General features: G+C 33.9%; 1 protein-coding gene across 2 annotated transcripts in view; it reads left to right on the plus strand.

The window, feature by feature from the left end:
- LOC138710484 (serine/threonine-protein kinase dyf-5) overlaps nt 1-18,891 on the plus strand; it is a 75,459-nt gene that overhangs the window by 11,647 nt on the left and 44,921 nt on the right. For both annotated transcript variants that reach the window (XM_069841413.1, XM_069841414.1), the window contains exons 3-6: nt 912-966; nt 1,135-1,256; nt 11,521-11,733; nt 16,736-16,907. In XM_069841413.1, the coding sequence (XP_069697514.1) occupies nt 912-966; nt 1,135-1,256; nt 11,521-11,733; nt 16,736-16,907 (562 nt within the window). The remainder of the gene's footprint in view (nt 1-911; nt 967-1,134; nt 1,257-11,520; nt 11,734-16,735; nt 16,908-18,891) is intronic.

Here is an 18,891-nt window from a genome sequence, read left to right on the forward strand (position 1 = left end):
AATTAGATCTTCATTTCTATAATTTACTAAAAAAAACTGAAGGTGGATAGAGTCAAGAAAAGTATTTGGCATAAAAAACATTCAGAGGGAGTATGTTTCATTATTATGGAAGCAAATAACTTTCAAAATGTCTGGTATTCTTCATTAAAAATAAATATGAAAAATTTTTATTTGAACGTCTAATGAACTTAGTTTGCAGCATTTGCTGCACAAGCCACTAGTATATATATATATATATATATATATATATATATATATATATATATTTTTTTTTTTTTTTCATTCTTGATGTGCAACACTTCTAACTCATATGAATTTTATTAATTCTGTGAGTTAAGTAACTTTACTATGTACCATTAAATTAGTTCATTCTTGACTCTGCAGTCCATTTTGAAAGATACAAATCAGGCAATGGAAGTTCACACTGAAAAGACGACTGTGAGCCTATCTGAAAGATACCATATGTACCTCTAAAACAGTAGTCTGTCATTAGTCTTCTATTTGACAGTACAAGAATTGTCCCAAAATTAACATTGAAGCATCTTAGAGAGCTGTATATTACATTAAAGAGTTTAATGCATATTATTGTTATCATTTTAAGAGATTCTCGGAAAATTTTGCATCATCTTTTTATATTCCAATTAATTGCATTGTTGTTATTCTGTATTTAAATTCACATCCTTACATATACATTTTTAATTAATTGCATTATTTTGTAACTTTATATTTTGATTCACTTCATTACATTTATATTTTAACCTATTATTATAATCCTACCCTCACATATTCATGTATTTTAAATTCATGACATTACTGTGAATTGGTGTCTGTCTCAGAATAAATAGAGATAAAATGTAAATGTTTTATGTGAAGTAAGAAGTTCAAATACATTTATAATTATTCTCTTGTAGAATGAAACGCAAGTATTATTCATGGGATGAAGCGATGAATCTTCGGGAAGTAAAGGTAAGCTATTGTGATATAAAGATATTTGTTTCATTTTACAGATAATTATACTGTTTCTGTATTGTGATATAAAGATATTCGTTTCATTTTACAAATAATTATACAGTTTCTGTGTTTTGAATAGATGATGAGAAATTTGATGTCAAAATGTTTGATATAATATTTCAGTCATTGAAGAAACTAAGCCATGCCAATGTTGTGAAGCTCAAGGAAGTTATTAGAGAAAATGACACTCTCTACTTCGTGTTCGAGTACATGAAAGAGAATCTCTATCAATTAATGAAAGACAGGTATGGTTTACATTTACTTACTATTATGTCACACATTGGTTCTGAGTGAAATGACCCTCAACATGTTGTAAGAATAGGGATACCATATATATCCTCATTTTCCTGGGCATGTCCTCATTTTCAAGGGTTAAATTACCGTCCAACGCAAATATCTGGAAATTGGACCTTTGGATTTAATTAAAAAAATGCTTGTTTTTTAAACAACGGAAATTAAGATTCTCGACATACCTAGGGCCTAGAATCTTTGTCAGGAGTTCAGAATGTCATTTGACACTTTTTTTAAGATTTGAAATACAGAGCCTATTTTACTTCCATTTCCTTATTCTTACTGCTTACTGGTTGCTTTGCACACTACTCTCACGATGTTCTGTTTGTCCTGTTACCTCATTTTCATTCACAGGAACTGTCACGCAAGGATATCGAGTTCTTTGCCTTGCTCGCCAAGCATTTTGCCATTTCTTTAATTCAAATGCAGTGGTTGAAGGAAAGTAATCACTTATTGTGGAGTCAGCAAAAGGACTAGCTATAGTGAAGTACAACTTTGATCATTTCAGTTGCATAGCATTTTATTCATACTTGCTAAGAATTTCCTACATTTTAAAGAAAATCGATCAACAGAGAATTTAATTGACTTTTTAAATGAAGTTATCCTGTATTGGAACATGACTGACTGAAATTTGATTGAACAGTGAAGTTTATTCTTAATGTTTTTATGTATTACTATATGCATACTCAGATTATAATAATTTATGAATTAGATATCAAAACACGCAGCATTTTAATTGTTTGAAATTGAATGAATGCCTCATTATATGAATTTGTATCTGTAAAATGTTATTGAGGGGTTGGAAAGGTTCGATTGACGTGGTGTTCTCATTTTTACATTTAAAGATATGGTATCCCTATGTAAGAAAAATTGCATATCCACAGGCCCTTATTTAAGCATGGGTCACATTGGCCCGGGTCCGGGCGGCAACATTTTGAGAGAAGAAAAGAGATCGAGCTGAAAGGTAGTGGGAATTTTTATTTGTGAGAGGGGCAGTTTTAGATAGAGGGAGCAAGATTTTTATGTGAATCATGTTACTGGCAGCACTGTCATCCTTAATATGAATGCTTGTGAAGTTTTTGTGACTTCTAACATTTGCATAGTTTAGTTGGTGGGGGGAGGGATTAGAGAGTAAAAGTTTTCAGGCCCATGGGTGTACCATAACCTAAATATGCATAAATGTACACAAATAAAGATTAATAATTATAAAATAGCAAAGGGAAGTTTGTGTATGAGAGAGAGTATGTCAGTAATCAAACAGTCAGAGCATCAACAATTTTGTCGAACAATGAAGGCAGTTTGTATTTAGTTAAAAAAATTCTGCTGGAATACTGTGAAGGAGATAGTAAACACTGGCGTGATCAGGTACAACTAAATCATATTAATTAGGTAGTTCTTTTGAAATGCATGTGTAATATACAGTGATAATTTTTGTCATCTCCGAATATTTTCAAAATTATATTTGGACTATTACAAAGTAATATTAAACATTCTCTGGATCCTTTCAGAAATTTCTCCTTCATATTATAAAACTATAATAATGGTCTTTTTTATGGATGTAGAACGAAATTTTAAATTCTTTTCACTTAACTGTATTCACTGGCATTATCACCTTCATTTCATTCAGACGCTAAATAACCTAGATGTTGATACAGTGCCGTAAAATAACCCAATAAAATAAAAAAAAATAAAAAAAAATTCACTTAACTGTAAAGCTACAGGACAATTTAATCATATCTAGAACAAAAAGTTTTCCTATTTGGCCACATTTTGTGGTGCAGATAGTGGTTATTCCATACAAACTTTGACATAACCATTAAAGTTTTAAAGTTAATTTTTTCTACGAAATTTGCGGAATGATAGGTTTCCTGGCAACAGAACTGACATTGAAAGAATGATTTCCTACATTCAGTGCAGAAAAATTTTTCCGCACGCACTTTCTGCACACTACAGTCTTCTTTCCTAAATGAAATATGAAACACTTCACATTTATATGAAGTATTGCGAATTAGTATAGATTATCCACCAATTTAAATAACATGAGAAAACACACAACAATTTCAACCATGCTAAGAAAGTATCATGTTCTGTCTTATATTTTCCAGCAGATTTTTCAGACAGCAGTTGAAGCATGGGCCGTAACAACGTTGTAAGTTACAATTAGAAAACTAAATCTGTGCTTCAGTGGCTGGCCATCATAATATCTTTGAAAAATATTGGAGTGCAAGAGGTCAAATGACTTTATTGTCAAACGCCTCGCATTAGAAAACAACAACAACAATTAGAAAACTTTATAGAAATCACTAAAAAATAATCAGAAGGCGAAAAGTGTCACATCTTGTTGATCAAATAGTGAAATGCAATGCAAATTAACATTATTTTTTAGCCTCTATAAATTGTGTGATTTTTTAACAAAGAGGAGATTATTTAAAGCAAGATAGAAATAATATTCCATGTAACAAATGGGAAATATGTATAAAGTTACCAAAATGCTGAATTTTAAATTTATTACAGTACTTGAAGTATTACATTACATGTATCAAACATGAAAGATTATCAGTATAAAAATTAAATGCTAATTTTTACTAACAAGCAACAAATCAAAAATGAATTCTATATTTTTATAGAATGTAACATAACACATTAAACAAGGATCGAATTTTCAACTGGCAGACTCTCATAGAACTCCTTGTATTGAGGCAAAAGAAACTGAAACGTGTTCAAAAGATCCTTCTTTATAGTTCGTTTGATAGGAAGAGGTGTAGGATATGCTTTTTTTAAATGTGAAATATCTTGCAGTACACGCACCTCTTCCTTTCCTCAGTTTGTTTGGAGAGTATGATATTCAAGGTTGTAAAACATTGTGGGATTTCCTTGCCCGAACTGATGTGGGATCATATCTAGTAATCTGAAGCAATAGAACTTGAGTTACTTTTAGTGTGGGGTCCCTTCTCATACAAGTTTCATTTTCTGAGAAATCTTTGAAGTCTTCTCTTTCCATTCCAATGACAGTGAGCAGATTGCTAGGTCGTGTCGTAACTATACACAGAGTGTTCACTTACTATGTCGAGTGGGCAGTGCACAACTGTCACAAAGGCCATGCAACTTGCGGCAAACCATCTCCCGCATGCTCAGCAGTCCACTTTAGTCTCTCTGTAGGAGTGGTTTTGTTGACATTAGATTGTATGTTATTCTTCTAATTGTGTTAGAGAGGTTTAGATTTAGATTTGGAAGTGGTCTTTTGCTGTATGGAACTGTAACATTAGGAAGATTTCTTGCAAATCGTCTTTTTACCTTTCTGCAATCACTCTTTTTCAGATGTCTCTACCATGAAAATCATTTGCTCTGATGTAAATTTCTGTGACACCATGTGAACAGCTAATTTAAACACTTTACTAACACAATCAGAAGGATGACATGCAATCTAACGTCAAAACAATCACTCCTAAATCTAAACACTAACTGAACCTATTTGAATATTATCGAAGAGGAAAGTGCTTAATGTTATGCTTGCTGAGAACATATTACAACCCTAATATGTTTCTATAGTAACCTAAACCAATCCAAGATAATGAAGAAGACGAGGAAAAGTTGTTTATGACGATACCTATAGAGTTTCAAATAACAGTATTTCAGTGTTAATTTCAGTCTGAGTTTATTCACATACTATGATTAAACATTAATATTATCGAACATTATAATGAACATTGTAACAATAACACTAATTTTATGTACCAGTTGCAATGTAGAACACGCAAATAAACTTAAAATAATACTTAGACATCAGATGAGCTTCAAGACAACTGAATAATTTGAATTAAAGCAGTGGGATACAGCTGTACCCCATGCACCTAACCATGTCTCAAAAAAGAACGAAGGGTTAATAGGTAAAGGAGCATCTTCTGCAGACCTCTGGAAAAAGAACTAAGGAAGAGACTAATGAAGTGTTTTGTATGGAGTGTGACATTGTATGGGGCAGAAACATAGACATTACGACGAAGTGAAGAGAAGCAAATAAAAGCATTTGAAATGTGGCTATGGAGAAGAATGGAATGTTTGAAGTGGACAGACAGAATAAGAAATGAAGTTGTGTTGGAAAGAGTGGGTGAAGAAAGAATAATGCTGAAGCTGATTAGGAAGAGGAAAAGGAATTGGTTGAGTCACTGGCTGAGAAGAAACTGCCTATTGAAAGTTGCACTGGAAGGAAGTGTGAATGGGAGAAGAGTTTGGGACAGAAGAAGACATCAGATGATAGACGACATTAAGATATATAGATCATATACGGAGACAAAGAGGAAGACAGAAAATTGGAAATATTGGAGAAAGCTGGGCTTGCAGTGAAAGACCTACCCGTGAACAGAACACTGAATGAATGAAGTGAAATTACCGGTTGTTCTATATGGTTGTGAAACTTGGGAGGAATAGAGGTTAATGATGTTCGAAAATTAGGTGCTTAGGAAAGTACGAGGGTGGATCGGAAAGTAACGCACAATAATTTTTTTTCTGCATTGGCATTGTGGCTGGCATGTTGACATTTCACCGAGATATAGTTTGAAGTTTTCACTAGAGAGACAATTAGTTTTGCATGTGCAGCTCTAGCGAGAGAAGCTAGAACTACGCAACAAAGATGGCGCGCATGTTACTATCGTCAACTTGTGAAGAGAAGCGAAGTGTTAGTGCGATGTTTGTGGGTTAAAGGACATAACCAGAATTAAATTCACAGTGACATGTGTGGCGTGTATGGAAAAGACTGTATGGACCATAGCAACATCTCCAGATGGTGTGCATTCTTTGCAGACAGCCATGAGAATCTTTGTGATTTACCACATTCCAGGCGGCTGGTAACAGCTGCAACCCAGCGGAATATCACAGGCATTGAGGCGTCAATTTTGAATGACTGGCAGTTCCAATTGCGAACCTTATCTCAGCAGTTCAATGTATGATATCGTGCATTATACATTGAAATATCATAAAGTTAGTGCCTGCTGGGTGCCTAAGAACCTGACAGACGACCACAGGGCCAGCGAATGATGACATGCTTGGATCACTTAAGGCATTATGCTGCAAAGGGCATGACTTTCTGAAAGGAATTGTCACTGGTGATGAGTCCTGGGTGTACCAGTACATGCCGAAACAAAGCAGGCCTCTATGGAGTGGAAACATGCTGCTTCCCCAGTACAGAAAAAATTCAAAGTGACGCAATCTGCTAAGAAAGTGCTTGTGACAGTGTTCTGGGATATGCATGTTGTTTTGTTGGTGGAATTTGCTAAACACAGGACCACTATGAATGCTGCAGTCTACATTCAAATGTTGTATGTAAGTATTTATTCACACTGCAATGGGTATATACCTGGTGGCAGTGGTAACTAATTACACTCAATAATGACAATAATAAACACAATTAATAAAAAATACAATTAATAATAATACTAATAATTAATACTAACTATAATTATTATTATTAATAATAATAACAATAATAATAATAACAGGGAACATCCTAAATTAAATGAAGCAAGATCACTTAAAATAACATTTAAAGTAAATCTAATTTGTATCTCAAACCTAAGTTCGAACTAAAACCCACGAGTATGATATGTTCATATCTGCACAAGTACCTTTCAACACTACACTCATTTGTCTGTCAACTCACTCACTGCACTGGAACTACGACACATTTCATTGATTCTATCCTGATTTCACTAACACTTCAAAAACATTTCACATAAATGTTGGTGAAGTTGCGTTGTGCCCTTCGTGACAAATGCTGTAACATTAATTCTGATGATGTCAAACTTCTTCATGACAATGCTCGTCCCATATTGCGGCTTCTGTTCGTGAGAAGAACACATTTGGTTGGGAGGTGCTCCAGCATCCACCATAAAGTCCACACCTTGCACCATCGGACTTTCATCAGTTTGATCCCATGAAGAAATTCCTGGCCGGCCATCGCTTTGCGACCAATGCAGAAGTGCAATCAACTATACTCCAACTGGACGGACTTCTATGAACAGGGTATACTGTAGCACTGGTACCATGACGGGAGGAATGTGTTGAGAAACTTGTCTATGTAGAAAAGTACTGGTAGCTAAAAGATGTGAGTTCATTTGTGTGTTTTTTATTTCTGTTTACCTATTAAACATTTATTTTTAAAAATTATTGTGCATTACATTCTGATCCACCCTCGTATTTGGAGCTAAGAGGGATGAAGTTACAGGAGAATGGAGAAAGTTCCACAACGCAGAACTGCACACATTGTATTCTTCAGCTAACATAATTAGGAACATTAAATCCAAATGTTTGAGATGGACAGGGCATTTATAGCACATATTGGTGAATCCAGAAATGTGTATAGTGTCTTAGTTTGAAGACCTGAGGAAAAAAAGACTGAGGCATAGATGGGAGGATAATATTAAAATCGATTTGAGGAAGGTGGGATAAGATGATACGGACTGGATTATTCTTGCTCAGGATAGGGACCGATGGCAGGCTTATGTAAGGGGAGCAATGAACCTTCGGGTTCCTTAAAAGCCATAAGTAAGTAAATATCCATATATCATGGTATATAATTAAAAAGTTCACACAATGTCACAAGAGTCTCAAAGCAGTCACAGCCGCCACAGCATTAAAAAAAATATTCCTCAAAAGCTAGAGCATCATATCTATATATGAGCCCTTATGGGTTGCTATCTGATATGTACTTTGTAAACACTGTAGAAATAAATTTTGAAGAAAGTTTAACATGTAGTTCTAGTACTAAAGAAAATATTTACTTTCTTGGATTATAGAACAAATGTCACAACCGTCACAATGGAATGACCCATATGAATCTGAAACTCCTCAAAATATACTTACCAGTACTGATGTTATACATACACAGAAACTCTTAAAACTCTTAGAAGGCCAATAGTTTTTACAATTCATAATTTTTTATGTAATGTTATTGTATATTATATATCACTGGCACTGGATATGCACCCAATTGCAGTGCTAATAAATACATGCATACATAATTAAACACAATCAAGACTATGGGTTGACTCTTCTGAGGATTGCACTTTACATTGTCAATGAGTTTTACATACAGTACAGTATTTATGTCGCTAAAATGGGGACATACTCAGATGTAAAGCTATAATGTAACTGTAAAAAAAAATAAGATTTGTAATAATTCTGAAATGGCATTTTAAGTAACAAGTGTCATCTGCTATTTTTAATGAGCATATTTAAAGTTTAAGAACTTACACTTTGACTTTAGCAGTGTATGCAGAATCAGAAATACTGTATATGTACGAAGTGATGCACTAAGAGATTCAAATTTGAAAAAGTCTATTACGAATGTACCATATGCTGAATGCTATTCACATGTTGTGCTATCGTACTCTATTGTTTCATGAAAATTCTGATAGAGGTCACTTGGGCTTCTTATCTTTTCTCATACAGTCTCGAAGCAGTCAATGTTCTGCCATGACCATTAATGGATGTCTGTCTGTAGAGTAGCATGCTCAAACAATAATCTTTTTTACCAAAACAGAAGACATTATCACAACCCATAGAACATTTCTAACTGTATTTCACATATTGGACCCCAGCAAGGAACACGATTCTGCATTTGTGCAGTAAATTTGAAGACATCGTGAGCGGGGAAAAAAGTAAAAGCCATGTGTGCCAGTAGTTCGTTTCTCTGAAAATATTGAGGTGCTATGCATTGCCTGAAAGAGCTTCAAGAGCAATAATAGATCATTATTTTGCTAGGAATAATGTGCATTCACAGTATTAAAAAAAAAAATATAGGTCCTATAACCCTGTAAGAATTCACTGCGCACCATACACCAAATTTTTGGTCATGCAATGGCATTTCGTGTACAAGATCGAGTTTTTCTGCACTCCAGTATCTGTTGTTCTGTGTCACTATATGACCATGTAAATAAAAACATGCTTCATCCATGGAAAGAATTAAATGTGGATCAGTAGAGCCATTATTAACATTATGTAACACTCAATTGCACAAATTTACTCTACCCACATTATCACGTGGCTGCAATTCCTGAACAAATAAAGTGATACTTTAACTATATTTTATTAGACAGATTAATTGAAGGGTTCAGAGCCATAGTGGGCCAAGCGACATTTATTAAAAATGGAGAAAGTAAGGGTTAAAGTTAAGTGAATGTCATAGTTTAATGAAGATTGACATATCATTTAGTTTGAATGTGTATACTTTATATTACGTGCTATATGTTTCCATTGAATTATGGTAATAACTTCATTGTAACCTTTGTTTTCTACGGTTTTAGTAAATGGCGCTTGGCCCACTATGGTTCTGAACCCTTCAATTTCGAGATATTATGGTGGATATTATTGTAATACTGTATGCGATTTCTTTTTATGAGGGAACTTAAAAAATTAATTAAATAAAGTGTATCAGAATAACCTACATATATTGGAAGAACTGAAAGACAATATAAGAAGGGAAATTGTAGCAATTTCAGAAGAAGAACTAATACATGTTTATCCAAATTGTCTTACAAGGTGTGAGAGATGTGTGGCAGCACAAAGAATCACTTACAATATCTTCTATGACTAATATAGGTGATTATTGTAGTAATTTGCATGAGCAATCTGTGTGCTTGACTTAAAGGGGCTATGAATATCTGACTTCTGGCAAACGTTATGCTTCCACCTGCCATGCACGGCCACACACTCATGGATGAACGTCTGCTTGAAGGCTCTGTATATTTATAATCTTTGGTTTCTTAATATGAATTAACATGGATATTACAATTCGGACTGTAATGGTTGAATTTAAGTGAAACCAACCAACCATAGATTGAAATAGCTACATTTTGTTCTAAGATATTTAATTTAACAAAGAAACTGGATAACTGAAATTAGGTAATTCCGTGATATTTAAGTTACTCAAAGAACTGTTTTCAGAACATGGGAGGAGTAATAGTAGGAGGAAGAAGGATAAAGTGTGTAAGATTTGCTGATGATATGGCGTTGTTAGCAGAAGAGGAGATGTTACTAAGGGATATGCTAGTGGAGCTAAATGACAGCTGTGAGCAGTATGGAATGCCAACAAGACGAAGACCATGGTCATAGTAGGAAAAGTAAAGAAGGTAAACTTGCGAATTGTAAATGATGCAGTAGAGCAAGTAAACAGCTTCAAATACTCAGGGTGTACTATAAGCAGTAACATGAGATGCTGCCAAGAAGTCAAAAGAAGAATAGCTATGGGGAAGGAAGGTTTTAATGGAAAAAGGAGCATCTTCTGCTGACCTCTGGAAAGAGAACTAAGGAAGAGACTAGTAAAGTGCTTTGTGTGGAGTGTAGCATTGTATGGGCAGAAACATGGACATTACGACGAAGTGGAGAGAAACGAATAGAAGCATTTGTAATGTGGATATGGAGAAGGATGGAGCGTGTGAAATGGACAGACAGAGTAAGAAACAAAGCTGTGTTGGAAAGAATGGATGAAGAAAGAATGATGCTGAATCTGATCAGAAAGAGGAAAATGAATTGGTTGGGTCACTGGTTGAGAAGAAACTGCCTACTGAAGGATGCCTGGAAGGAATGGTGAATGGGAGAAGAGTTTGTGGCAGAAGAAGATATCAGATGATAGATGATATTAAGATATATGGATCATATGCGGAGACAAAGAGGAAGGCAGAAAATAGGAAAGATTGGAGAATGCTGGGTTTGCAGTGAAAGACCTGCTCTTGGGCAGAACACTATGAATGAATGAATTAAGTTACTCCTTGATAATCTGTACTAAAAGAGTTTTGTGGCAGTGAAAATGAGTGTTCCTAATATCACGATAATAATTTATTTTTGTTTATTACAGCGTGTCTCATAAACAAAACGGAGATATCATATTTACAATTATTTATTTTTATGTTTTCTTTGATTCTGAATAAAGAATGAAAGTTAGAAAAAAAGTTTTATTAAAAGTTGTTTCTTTTAAACAGTCTTATCCAAAGATACTTTACATGATCTAAGTTCTCATTTGAAAATTCAAAGTTGACTTCTTGTACTTCTGATTTGTCCCAGAAAATGGAAGTACCACCATTTGATTCTTATTGATCCTTGTTTTGGTAACAATTTTTTTTTCGCTATCTCCCAGTGTCATGTAATTTTCCAAATAACTTGAAACATCCTGTATATACTGTATAATATAAAGAAAATGTAATTTTGTGATTTTTATTTTATTTTAAGGGACAAATACTTTCCTGAGCCTGTTATCCGCAATATGATGTATCAGGTACTTCAAGGTTTGGCATTCATGCATCGTCATGGCTTCTTCCATCGAGATATGAAACCAGAGAACTTATTGTGCATGGGGCCAGAACTTATTAAAATTGCAGACTTTGGACTTGCAAGAGAGATCCGATCTCGACCACCTTACACAGATTATGTTTCAACTCGGTGGTAAGTGTATACAACTTCATTGTATGTTTCTGAAACTACAGTTGATTGATACTAAATAAAATATGTGTACTGAAAGAACTACATTGGTTTGAGTAGTATGAAGCACAAACAGTATTAACATTATAGATTCTTATCATCTTCAGAAGGTATAAAAATTATCTGTAATACAAATTTTACTTACAAGATTTATGTATAATACTAATTAAAAGTGAACAGATATTGTTTGCTTTATGACCATTTGTAACTAGATAAAGAAAGCTCTTAATTTAAACATGATTTTACTTTCTCATACGAAGTTTAGCCTAATGAAACAAAAGATGAATTTTGAGATATTTACGGAAATACATGTGAAAGCATCCCTGACACTGAAGAGTGTTTTAAGCATGCCCTTTATGTACATTGGCTTCCTAAACTTATCGTATTTTGTTTACATTCAATATCTACAAGTTATTTTCATTTGCCTAGGAGTTATGCACATGAAATATACTAACTTTTAGTTTGACAGGGGGAACAATGTAATGGAGAAACTTTATATACCAGTACACATAACGTCTTATTCTCAATGGTTTTGGAAGAAATCCATACCATGAGGAATGGTAACAGTACAGGTGATAGTAGGCCCTATATTAAGAGCTCGTTATCTGTATGTTGTGTTTAATTGTCCATTTCTCTTTACATAACATATTCAGAAATGCCACTGTCAACCTTGTTCACTTTACAGCTCGTGTAGCCAGATTGTGTGTTGCTAATTTGAGCTGGTTTGGGCATTCCTTAATGTGATCACGAGCATTTAAAATACAGACAAGCAATTGCTTTGTTGTTTCCACTTTGTGCTTGTAGACTTCACTCTTTAGCCAACCCCACAAACAATAACCTAATGGTGTAAGTTCGGGTAACCTCGGTAGCCAAGAAATGACACCACCGTGACCACTCCAATGCCCAGAATAGGTTTCACTGGATCACTGGCTGGTTGGAATATGCAGGGCCTCACTATGTTGAAAGTACATACCAGCCCGTTTTGCAAAAAGGAACATCCTCCAATGTATTCTGGTAATACATATTACAGGAACTCAAGATACCGTGCTTCATTAAGACAGTTGTGTAAAGTAACTTGACCAATGAGATGGTCTTCAGCAGTAGCACAGCGCATGTTAACTGCGAAATGATGTAGAAAATTACTGTTTAAGTAACATAAGGATTTTCATCTGCCCAAAGGTTGTAGTTGTGCATGTTGTCGATTCTGTTAGGTGAAAATATTGATTCATCTGTAAACAGAGTGTGTGGAATAATCGGTCATTAGAAATGATCCATTGACAGAATTCCAGCTGCTTAGGATCATCTCTCTCATGAAGTTGTTGCACATGTTGGTGGTGATACAGAAAATGTAACCTTGTTCGTGTGTTGTACGCCACACTCGTGTTTTTGGAAAACAGTATAATTCCTCATAACCAGCACCCATTTAACCGGCAGTATCAAAGGAATAGCACTTTTGGCTACTGTGCCAAAAAAAGTTTAATTCTGCTGCATTGCCACAGCCTGCACCATCAGTCATTAGGAAGTGTGTACGAACTTTCTTGTTCAATGTACATTCGAACCTAAAAATAGTGTATTATTTGTGTTTTGTAGTGTGTTGTAATAAAGAAAATCCACATAGTTTCTGTGTGTAGCAGGGAAATCTTAAGAAATGTACCACTGATGCTGGCGCTTGTTCACAAAACAACTGTAGATCATAATCAGAAATATATTTTAAAATAGTATGCTTGGTTATTTCAGTTTTCTGCCAATCATCTCAATGTAATCCATAGCAGTGAAATTAAGTTGTGGAATTTTGAAATGTCTTGTATAATTTTTGTTTTTCTCTTGTCGGGATTATCCTCTGATTGACGTTCTGTCTGATATGTACCTCTGTATTAGACAGTACATCTCACTTGACGATATGTGTCAGAGGAAGAACATTTGTTTGTATACATCTGAAGTCTGACTAGTGTAATATGTAGCTAGTCGGCGGTGTATGCAATGGAGGGGGAAAGGAACTGGCCATCCTACCCCATTATCTCTTGGCCTAGTTGCCTCATAAGTGGTGTCTTCTTGGTATCACTTGTGAGGTTCAGATCTGTCTTTAGACAGTTAACTAAACAACAATGTGTTGGGATTTAAGGGGTTAGGTACAGCTTACAGCAGTAAAATTTTGGAAATAATTCAACATTTTTTTCCTCCATCATTGTATGTTGTGCAATAATGAAAATTAGTATGTGTAAAACACTGTCCTTCTGCTATATGAAAAAAAAATATATATTTTTATGGTTTAAAAAAAATTATTTACATTTTTTTCAAAATTCAAAATGGTGGCAGTTCACTGTGCAGTGATGAAGCATTTCCCTCACAACTCAAAAAACTATCCAACATTCTGTGATGAAATTGTTTGTGTGTATTTATGCATGTCATATCTGCAATATGACCCAAAATAATTCCTCTACCTTAGATAGATTGTCTGATAAAAAAATAAATCTGTTTAAAAAATGGACAAATATAATATTCTAACACAAAATAAAAAAATATTATTTATTAAGGAATGTAGTTGAAAGAACATGATATTGTAAACATGAGTTTCAGCAATAAAATAAAAGAGAGGACATGAAAAAGTTAACAAGTTTATGAGTTATGAGAGAAAGCTTCATCACTGCACAGTGAACTGCCACCATTTTGAATTTTGAAAAAATATATCAATAATATTCTTAAATCATAAAAATATTTATTTCATATAGCAGAAGGATAGTGTTTTACACATATCAATTATCATTAATGTTCAAGATACGGTAATGAAGGAAAAAAATGTTGGATATTTCCAAAACTTTTACTGCTGTAAGCTGTACCAACCCCCTTAAGGATAACCACAGTGCTAGTTCTCGTATGTGTTTTTTCTCACTGATTAACATTCTTCTTCTTCTTCCATGGCACTTCAGTCCAAATTGAACCCTGACCTCTTCAATCCTTCGCCTCCATTCCTCTCTGTTCCTTGCCCTTGTTTTCCAACTTCCTATACCTAACAAGCTCCTTGCATCCTCTCGCACTGCGTCCTCCCATCTATTTCTCGGTCTTCCTCTACCCCTCTTTCCCCAAATTGCGTGTTCCAATGCTTTTCTTGGAGCCCTTTTTTCCTCCATCCTGACCACGTGACCAGCCCACTGGAGTCTCTTTAATCTAATGAATACAGATAGTTTAACTTCTTTATATAACTCATAAATTTCTTTATTAAATCTTATTCTCCATTCTCCCTTTTCTTGTTTTGGCCCGTATATTCTCCTTATTATTTTCCTCTCAAAAACCGATTAACATACTCAACAAAATATTTTCCAGATGAGCAAAATAAGCATTCCTTCAAGTGACGAGATCTGTTAGTGTCTCTATACTTCTTGAAAAGAGTTCTGCTATATTATCACGATGTACCATAGTATCTTTAATTTTTCTTTCCTCTCATAAAGACAATTTTTAGTCATCACAAAATCAATGTTCCCAACAAACTTTTGTCTTGAAGTCCGTTGGTCTGTGAGGAAAACACGTTCATTTAAGGATACTTTCAATATCTTTTCAAACTTGCAAGCAGTGGTAGAGATAGTAAAATAGCATTTGTAGATGGCAGTATCAAATAACTGAATTTCATAATTTTATCTAAATTTTCTTTCTATGCATTACCATTTAACTTTGATTTTGGTTGCTTCATCAAGTGCATATAATTACTGTGATATTTCTGAGTGAGAGATTTAATGCGAGGTTTGGAAACTATTGATATTGAGGCTTTTTCCCAAATTTTTCTCACTTTTAATGTCAAGGCATTTGATATTTGCGAATCCGTCTGTTCCTTTTTTACTCTTGTTTAAGTTCAGTCTTAACCACAAGTAACACTTAAGAACGTCTTGTTGAGTAGGTAAAACATTACCAATAAACTCTTTAGGCACGCCAATAGTTATATCATTAATTTTACTTCTAGATGTGTTGATGACATCTTTGCCTGAAAAATCAAACAATAATATGTTGCTAGAATTACTACATTCTCCTTATCGGTACTATAAAAACACTTACTTATTATGTAGTGTTTATAATCATAAAATTACACCATACCAACTATAACACTTACAGACACAATACAATACAATACAATACCCTACAATACAATAGAGCTTAGAGAATCACATAATTAACCACACAATAAGTACAAGACATATGTTTTTTGTGTAAACTGTCAGATGTATTTTGATGTTAGGGGTTAGAAATCTGTAGAAATGCGCCATCTGCCTTGCTGTTTCATAGACATGCTTCATATATTGCAATATATCTGTTAGATGACTCAGCTGTTCAGATTATATCTAGATTATAATCCTTAATTCATTACAATGGCAGAGTATAATATTTTGGTGGTCATATAAATTTCAAAGTTAAGTTGGAGGCAAAAGATAATGTTTAAAATATCTGAAAAAAAAAATTATAGTTCACCGTTATCACCAAAGACAAGTTTTGAGGCATCTTGCTATTCAAAATTTCGATTTTTATTTTTTCTCCTCATCATAACTCGTATAGGATCTTTCACAGTGTTATGAAATTTATAAAACTATAGAGTCTCTTTTAATGTAGGCGTATTTTATTATAAATAAATGGTATGGTATGGTTTACAAAGTAATTCTGTCCCCTACTGTAAGTGATTCTGTATATTGTTAGTCAAGCTGAAATATTCACTCATAATGAAACATTAAGTATTGAATAGTTATTACTGTTTAAATTATCAGTATGTATATGAAGTAATTATCCCGAATTCTGTATAAAATAACAGAAAAGTAACTTAAAGAGGCCAAAGAAAACTAGTCCACTATTGTCACTGCCTTGCCATATAAATGTAATTGTTTTACTACGTGTGTATGGAATTTGTGTCTTACTGTTGTATTTTGTGTCTATATGCAGTAGTTTTAGTCTCTCCAGTAACTGCAAAATGAAGCATTCTTTTTTAAAGGTATCGTGCCCCAGAAGTGTTGCTGCACTCAACAACATACAGCAGTCCAATTGATATATGGGCAGTGGGCTGCATCATGGCTGAACTTTACACTTTTCGCCCTCTCTTTCCTGGAAATAGTGAAATTGATGAAATATTTAAGATATGTTCAGTACTTGGAACTCCAGACAAGGTTTGGGTTAAAACATAGTACAGTGTATTTCATTTGTAAGTTCCTGTGTGTGTGCATGCGTGCTCGAATTGTCTTTCTTCTTATAGGAAGTAAAGTTAAAATTTCATATATTTCGGTCCTTTCACTTACGTTCTCGCAGTTGGCCACTTGCCACAGTTGTGTTTTTGCTATATTCATTTCCATCTTGAGTCTACAAAAATCTGTATTAGTTGTTTCTTGGATACGCACGCATACTCAGTCTCTCTATATATCTCTCCCTATCTCTATCTCTCTGTCTCTATTTCTGTCCATCTACCTCTCTCTCTATCTCTCTTTATATCTCTATCTCTCTAGAGCAGTGTTCCGCAACCTTTTTCTACTCACAGCACACCCTAGGCGGGCCTAGACTCAACATGGCACACCAAAATGTTAATCCCCTCAAAATCCTATGATGTGACTCTCTAAATATAATTACGTAATAGAATCAAGTTAATAATAATACTAATAATAATAATAATAATAATAATAATAATAATAATAATAATAATAATAATAATAGTAATAATAATATATTATTATTAACTTGATTCTATTACGTAATTAATAATATATAATAATAATAATAATAATAATAATAATAATAATATATTATTATTAACTTGATTCTATTACGTAATTAATAATATATAATAATAATAATAATAATAATAATAATAATAATAATATATTATTATTATTATTATTAACTTGATTCTATTACGTAACTAATAATATATTATTATTATTATTATTATTATTATTATTATCATTATTATAAAAGATAAATCGACTCTTGTATTATCTTATTAACAATTCATGAACTTTAATTCACTGTAGAAAATAGGCCTACACATTTTATATTACTAATATTAAAGTAAATAACTCTACTCATACCTTCAATGTGATACTTGGGCCTGTTTAGCTGCACAGAGGTGGTGGAATCGTTGACAGTGCAAGCCTCATTTCTTCATCGATGGATCTGAGTCTCTCCCTCTTTGATGTTTTAATTTCAGTTAATGTCGAGACACCCAGTTCACACATATATGTGGTTCAAAAGGGTAATAATATATTAACTGCCATCTTGGAGATAACCAGGTATTCACTCCTTATTGACAACCAAAATGTTTCCGAAGGCACTTCGAAAACTTTTAATTTCAATGTTCTGTTTGCTTTTAAATCTGCCAGTTCCTCTTGTACGAATATATTATTTGGAAGATGTTTTGAATCCACAATGAATGGACCACGAACCCAATAGAAATCTTGAACACACTGTCCAAAATAATTCTTGAACTTCTGCTGCAAGATTACTAAATGTTCTTTAATTAAGTCCATCAACAGTTCATTACCTTCAGCAAAAGGGCCATACAGTTGAGAACATCTCAAACGACCAATTTCCAATAATCTGTATCCACAAATTCAGCTTATTTACAAATCCTTGAATCTTATCCATACTAGTCAGAATATTTTCGTTCCTACTTTGAATTTTTCTGTTAAGCTCATTCAAATGTACGAAGATATCGGAAAGATATGCCAACTTAGATACCCATTCATCATCAGAAAATAAATCCGCGTATTCATGACCCTCAATAGTAAAAATGTAAGTACCTCATCTTTACTTACTTACTTACTTTTGAGGGTTTCTCCACTATTTAGCGGTTACCCTGTATTCCCATTCACTAATCTTCCCGATCAAGCCATTCATCTCCTTCCAGGGACCTGTCACTCATCAATCTATGGATCTGTCCTCTCCAGGTTGTTCTTGGCCTACCCCGCTTCCTTCTACCATGAGGTGACCATTCCAAAAGAGTTTTAGGCCACCTACTTTCCTCCATCCTCATCTTTAAGTTCAGAAATTCACGCTAACACTTTACCTCCTGATAACCATAGCACTTCCGTGTGTAGCTGGAGTGTAGTGTGCTCTGATCCCATTTTCTGACACAAAACGAAAAAAAGCCGCATATTTAGG

The sequence above is a fragment of the Periplaneta americana genome, chromosome 12 (genome assembly GCF_040183065.1).
Source record: "Periplaneta americana isolate PAMFEO1 chromosome 12, P.americana_PAMFEO1_priV1, whole genome shotgun sequence".
Lineage (NCBI taxonomy): Eukaryota > Metazoa > Arthropoda > Insecta > Blattodea > Blattidae > Periplaneta > Periplaneta americana.